Source organism: Cherax quadricarinatus, chromosome 46 (assembly GCF_038502225.1).
Source record: "Cherax quadricarinatus isolate ZL_2023a chromosome 46, ASM3850222v1, whole genome shotgun sequence".
Lineage (NCBI taxonomy): Eukaryota > Metazoa > Arthropoda > Malacostraca > Decapoda > Parastacidae > Cherax > Cherax quadricarinatus.
In genome coordinates, this window is record NC_091337.1 from 7,718,916 (window position 1) to 7,726,473 (window position 7,558).

The 7,558-nt window shown below is 41.8% G+C and overlaps 1 protein-coding gene across 1 annotated transcript in view; it reads right to left on the reverse strand.

The window, feature by feature from the left end:
* Positions 1-6,069, reverse strand: part of LOC128696673 (acylphosphatase-2) — a 60,242-nt gene extending 54,173 nt beyond the window's left edge. The window contains exon 1 of the mRNA XM_053788008.2: positions 5,763-6,069. Within this exon, the coding sequence (XP_053643983.1) occupies positions 5,763-5,814 (52 nt within the window). The 5' untranslated portion in view covers positions 5,815-6,069. The remainder of the gene's footprint in view (positions 1-5,762) is intronic.
* Positions 6,070-7,558: the final 1,489 nt, after the last annotated feature.

Sequence of the window (7,558 nt, forward strand, 5' to 3'; positions counted from 1 at the left end):
TTGTTGATAACCCAGAGACAACTGAGCAGTAACAAACCACTATCATTGTTGATAACCCAGAGGCAACTGAGCAGTAACAAACCACTATCATTGTTGATAACCCAGAGGCAACTGAGCAGTAACAAACCACTATCATTGTTGATAACCCATAGACAACTGAGCAGCAACAAACCCCTATCATTGTTGATAACCTAGAGACAACTGAGCAGTAACAAACCCCTATCATTGTTGATAACCCAGAGGCAACTGAGCAGTAACAAACCACTATCATTGTTGATAACCCAGAGACAACTGAGCAGTAACAAACCCCTATCATTGTTGATAACCCAGAGGCAACTGAGCAGTAACAAACCCCTATAATTGTTGATAACCCAGAGACAACTGAGCAGTAACAAACCACTATCATTGTTGATAACCCAGAGACAACTGAGCAGCAACAAACCACTATCATTGTTGATAACCCAGAGGCAACTGAGCAGCAACAACTCTGTGATCTTCACTTTAGTCCTCACAGAACTTGCCATGTTGAGTATTTAGAATGAAACAATCATAACAATGGTAATTTTTTGAGTAAAAAAAACAATAAAAATACTAATTGCCAACATGTCCTCTTGATGACAGCAGAAACATAAAAATTACATTTTTGAAAAAACATACTTTGAAATATGATAGAAACAAGCTGATTGCATCAAAATGTTGCCAGGATTTTGCACTATTTTTTGGTAAGAAAACCAAAAATTTCCATTATTTTTCGACTTCAATTTTAGGATCTCTAAAAAATTTGCACTCCGCCCCTTTATCCGTCCCAGGATCAAACCTGAGTCCTTCGGCTGTTAGTCGAATGCACTACCCGTAAGCTATGAGCCACTTATGGAACATGGTATGTCTGTGGATATAACGTGTGGTTAATGCTAGTGTAGGGGAGTGAAAGTTTGTTGCTACGTAGAGCTTGTGGACAAAGTGAAAGAATTTGAATACGTCGTAAGGGTGAAATGTTGGGCCGTGGAGTGTGGGATGGAGGGGGTGATGGAGAGAGTCCTGGTGATATAAGAACATAAGAACATAAGAACGAAGGAACACTGCAGAAGGCCTACTGGCCCATGCGAGGCAGGTCCAAGTCCCTACCGGCTTAAGCCAATGCACCCAACCTAGTCAGGTCAGGTCACATTGACTCAAGGGAGGAACACGGCAACCGACCCGTTAGCACAAGCTATCAGGTCTAACTCACACCCACCCACATCTACTCATGTATTTATCCAACCTATTTTTAAAGCTACACAACGTTCTGGCCTCTATAACGGTACTTGGGAGTTTGTTCCACTCATCCACAACTCTATTACCAAACCAGTACTTTCCTATATCCCTCCTGAATCTGAATTTTTCCAACTTAAAACCATTGCTGCGAGTCCTGTCTAGGCTAGATATTATCAGCACACTATTTACATCCCCTTTATTTATTCCTGTCTTCCACTTATAAACCTCAATCATATCCCCCCTAATTCTACGTCTTTCTAGAGAGTGCAGTTTCAGGGCCCTTAGTCTATCCTCATAGGGAAGGTTTCTGATACATGGGATCATCTTTGTCATCCTCCTTTGTACATTTTCCAGAGAATTTATATCCATTCTGTAATACGGTGACCAAAACTGTGCAGCATAATCTAAATGAGGCCTAACCAAGGATGTATAGAGTTGAAGAACAACCTGAGGACTCCTATTATTTATGCTTCTTGATATGAAGCCAAGGATTCTATTAGCTTTATTGCGAACACTTATGCACTGTTGTCTTGGTTTCAGATTACTGCTAACCAGAACTCCTAAATCTTTTTCGCAATCCGTAATATTAAGATCTACATTATTTAGTTTATATGTGGCATGGTTATTGTCCTGTCCAACATTTAGAACTTTGCATTTGTCTATATTAAACTGCATCTGCCACTTCTCCGACCACTGCATCAGTCTATTCAAATCTTCCTGGAGTGCTCGAATGTCCTCGTCAGAATGAATTCGACGGCCTATTTTGGTGTCATCGGCAAACTTGCCGATGTCGCTCTTTATGCCCTCATCTATGTCGTTTATGTAGATTGTGAACAGCAGGGGGCCCAACACTGACCCCTGTGGAACACCGCTCGTGACGCTTCCCCACTCTGATTTCTCCCCATTTATGCAAACTCTCTGCTGCCTATTTGTCAACCATGCCTCTATCCAGGAAAAAATTTCTCCTCCTATTCCATGTGCTTTAATTTTCCTCAATAGTCTCTGATGTGGGACCCTGTCAAAAGCCTTACTGAAGTCCATATACACAATATCATATTCGTTACCATGATCTACCTCCTCAAATACCTTAGTGAAAAAAGTTAATAAATTCGTAAGGCAGGAACGTCCCTTTGTAAAACCATGCTGAGATTCGTTGATTAATTTATGCTTTTCAAGGTGGCTACGAACTGCCTCGGCAATTATTGATTCCATAAATTTTCCCACTATGGAGGTTAGGCTTATTGGTCTATAGTTCGAAGCTAAGGACCTGTCACCTGTTTTGAAAATAGGTATCACATTTGCCATTTTCCACTTATCTGGCACCATGCCAGTTTGTAGTGATATGTTGAAAAGATTAGCCAAAGGTGTGCTAAGCTCCTCTTTACATTCCTTTAGAACCCTTGCATACAGTTCATCAGGGCCTGGGGATTTGTTAGGTTTTAATTTATCTATTTGCCTAAGGACCATGTCACTTGTGACCCTAATAGTGCACAGTTTATTATCGTCCTGTTCTACATAATTTATCATTACTGGAATATCACTGGTATCCTCCTGTGTAAAAACTGAGAGGAAGTATGTGTTAAAAATTCTACACATTTCCTTATCACTGTCAGTGAGCTGACCCGAGGAACTTTTGAGTGGGCCTATCTTGTCCCTGATCTTACTTCTGTATACCTGAAAGAATCCTTTTGGGTTAGTCTTCGATTCTCTTGCAACTTTAACCTCATAATCTCTTTTTGCTTTTCTAATTCCCTTTTTTATTTCTCTCTTTAACTGAATATATCGATTTCTTAATTGCCCCTCTCCTCTTTTGATTTGCCTATATATGCCTCTCTTTTGACCAATCAGATATTTTAATCTATTGTTCATCCATTTAGGATCATTTTTGTTTGATCTGATTTCCCTATTTGGAACATAATTTGACTGAGCAGCTAGAACTATGCCCTGGAAAGCATCATATCGGCAACCATCACCACCTACCTGACCCCTAGTCAGGTCATTCCAGTTCAGCCCACCTAAGTAATTTTTCAGTCCTATGAAATCAGCCAAGCGAAAGTCAGGGACGGAGACTTGATTGCCATTATTAGGGGAATTCCATGATATGTTAAAACTGAGTGATTTGTGATCACTCTCCCCAAGCTCATCATTAACCTCAAGATTATTAATTAGTGTTTCCCTACTGGCAAGAACCAAGTCAAGGAGGTTATTTCCCCTAGTTGGCTCTGTCACAAACTGTTTTAAAAAACAATCCTGGATCGTATCAAGAAAGTCACCCGACTCTAAATTTCCTGTCAAATTGCTCCAGTCAATCTGTCTATAGTTGAAATCTCCCATTAGCACAACATTTTCGTATGTAGATGCCTTACGAATTTCGTCCCATAGAAGTTTACTGCACTCCCTATCAAGATTTGGGGCCCTGTAAATCACACCCAAAATTAGTTTTTCTCGGCCCTCGAGAAGCTGTAACCAAACAGATTCAGTGGCTGACGCTTCTAATTTAATATCTTGTCTAACACAACAATTTAAATTGTCTCTGACATACATCGCTACTCCACCACCTTTCCTGTTGACCCTGTCAGTGTGGAATAATTTATAGCCTTGTATGTGACATTCAGATGGCATCTCTCTATCTTTCAGATTGAGCCAGGTCTCTGTTATAGCAATAATATCTATGTTTCCTGCACTTGCAATTAATCTTAGCTCATCTATCTTATTTCTAACACTCCTGCTATTAGTATAGTAAACCTTAAGGGAGCTAGTCCCTTGCTGCCCTCTGCTGTCCCCCTTTGTTTTCTGACCTGTTCTATTGTCTTTATTTATAACTTCATGCTGAATGCCTTTTATACATTTACTGTTTCCAACCCTAGTGTTGCAACCTGCTTGTTTCCCACACACACCCATACCTCTATCTTCCATCAGTTTAAAATCATAGGCATTTCACCAATGGCCTTCTCAATCGAGTCTGCAAGTGCTACCACCCCTGCCCCAGAGAGATGAACCCCATCCCTTGCATACATATCATGTTTGCCATAAAAGTTGTTCCAGTTGTCAATGAATGGGATTGCAAGTTCCTTGCAGTATCTGTCTAGCCAGCAATTTACACCAATTGCCCTAGACAACCATTCATTTCCTACTCCCCTTCTAGGCAAGATGCTACATATGATTGGGATCCCTCCCTTAGACTTAATGAAATCTATAGCTGACCTGTACTTATCTAGCAGCTCTTCTCTCCTACCCTTCCCAATATCATTTCCACCAGCACTGAGACAGATAATGGGCTTGTTCCCATTACCTGACATGATATTATCCAGTCTGTTGACAATGTCCCCAACACCAGCTCCAGGGAAGCACACTCTATCTCTCATCTTCTTATTCCTATTACAAAAAGCACGGTCAACATATCTTACCTGAGAGTCACCAACCACAAGAATGCGCTTACCTTCATTAGCAGGGGCAGTAGTACCCTTACCTTCACTGGCCACTGAAGTACATTCATCCTGGAGAACAGAGAAGCGATTTCCTACCTTCAGATCTTCACTCTTAACTTTCCTTACTCTGATGCGCCTCCCATTACTGTGAACAACTCGCCACTTGTAGCAGGTGCTGGGCTGCACCTCACTGCTGGTACCCGTTGCTACCTCCCCACCTACAGCCTCCTCACAGTGAGAGACAGACTGCACCTCACTGCTAGAAGCCTCATTCCCCACATCTCCAACCACCTCACACTCTCTCCCAGGCCCATTGAGGTGGACCTTCAGCCTCCTAATCTCCTCCTGGAGAAGCAAGACCTCCTCCTTCAACTCTCCAAACTCAGTTTTTAAAACACTGCAGAAGCAAGCCATGCTTTGTAACCGTCCACGCTAATCCCCAAAGCAGCTCAGGGTCTGTGACCTCACGTGACGACTGACACAGCTGAGTCATGAAGAGTGGCGTTATACGCCCATGGGAATGCGTATACTTCTCTTACAAGAGGGGAGTGATGTTTGTGACAGTAATACACGGTTTCTCTTGCAAGAGAAAACATGCAGGCAACCTACAGGTGGGGAGGGAAAAACACGAGTGATTTATTATTAATTATTATTATTATTATTATTATTATTATTATTATTATTATTATTATTATTATTATTATTATTATTATTATTATTATTAATTAATTAATTAATTAATTAACACCTTTAGGCACACAAATACCTTTCACCATCTGCTGGCTACTTCAGGTGGAGAGGGGTAGATCACAGAATGGAGAAGTAAAAGACTTTATTCAGATTAGTAATTGAGGAAGGTTAATAACACAAGAGAACACGAAGCCAAGCAGTGTGGTTGATTTCCATTTCTTTCAGGTCCTTTCCTGGATGCGACTTAACAACAGTAAGTGTAAGTTATGAGTGGTCTTCACAGAGAAAATGATACGTGAATGGAGAGGAGACACGGTATCTAAAAAAAAAAAGATTTTTTTTTTTACTCTTAAAGACTAAAGAAGGTTGATAAAGGCGATCTTTACTCACCCTGGACTTTGCCGAACACTTCGAAGTCGACGGATGACACCTCCATCACCATTTTCCCAAGACACTCAAGCCGTACACTCTCTAAATCCTAACTGTTGTTCTTGGTAACGTGGCCAACCAACTGCTGCCAGTGGCTCTGCTCACGGATATCCTGAAGGAAGTGAACTGGCGGACCTGAAGGAGGACTGAGCCTCTCGGGCGTGGCTTGGTGTTGCTACAACAGTTATTGTTGGTGGAGATGGTAAGAGCTGTGGTGACACACTGGCAGCACCTGGGGTGACCAAGTGGCACCCTGCCTCGCCCCTGGCACCTGCCCAGGCACACAACTCTTCCCAGGCTCGCCACACATGCCCAAACGACCCTCGCAGCATCGTCGCCACTCCCTCGTAAACCCCTCCAACATTCTTATTCACACGCCAGCCACACTGCACTGCCACCACCTTCATGTTAGTTTTCCTAAAAAAAAAAAAAGTTTCCCCTTATTATCAAATACAAAATGGAATCGATGTGCTGTATAGAGCAGATAGGATAGTTCTTGTAATATGCCATAATAGATCATGGATGTCCTGTAAGAGCAGTTTATGTTCTGTAAGCCGTTGCTTCTTCAGGATACCTGCAGTTTGCTTAGAGGTTTCTGCTCCTCCCGATGACTGCAAGAGTTGTAAAGTAAAAGGACACAAGTGCAACTAATGTGACATTTATTGTGGCAACGTTTCGCTCTCCAGGAGCTTTATCAAGCCATTACAAACAATACATGGACACAGAGGGTATATAAAGGCTCAGAGTGAGGTGCAATACTAGTGAGGTAACATTTCGATGTTCACTATGTATGTATAATGTTCGCCAGGACTATGGTCTTGGCGAACATCATACATACATACATACGTATTGTTTGTAATGGCTTGATAAAGCTCCTGGAGAGCGAAACGTTGCCACAATAAATGTCACATTAGTTGCACTTGTGTCCTTTTACTTTACATATTGTCGGTAATTCTACCAACTTTATTACTGCAAGAGTTGTAATGTGCGTGACTCTTGTCACTGCACTATCAGTGATGTCTTGTTGAAGCTTCTTGTCAATCAGCAGTTCATGTGTGGGCTCCCATGCCCTGTAAGGGTCATACTGCTTCAAGGGACTTATAGCTCAATGGTCAGAGTCTTCCGTGGAAAACGAAAAGGATCAGGGCTCGATTCTCAGTTAAGACGAGACTGATGTGCAAGTCTCCTAAAATCTGCTTTCCCTATTCACCTAGGTATTATGGACTGTTGTGGGTCACAACCAGGGAAAGAATGGTTAACCATGCCTAGAGCCATGCACCCGTGGTGTGGAACATGGAGAGAGCAGAAGAGACCTTTGATATGAATTTAGAGTGATCCTTTGAAAGCGTACCACACGAGCAACTCGTCCACATACCGCACATAATAAGCATATTTCCGCTGTTTTTACTTTTTTCGTTTACCTGGAGTTTACCTGGAGAGAGTTCCGGGGGTCAACGCCCCCGCGGCCCGGTCTGTGACCAGGTCGTTGGGAAAAAAACCTGACACAATTCTTCGTTACAAGATGACGCGTTCATTCACTTACACCACTGACAACGTAGATGAATAATGAACTATAGAATTAATACCACAAATATGTATGTACACCCTAAGCTACGTTGTAACTAAGACTGGTAGCTTTTGCAAAAAGTATGCAGAATTTGTTACGTTAACAAATGGTTATTGTAAAGAAAATTTCTTAATTTTGAAACAGCAACACATGGAGCTGCTATCTCCGGTTACATGTCAACTATTTGTAC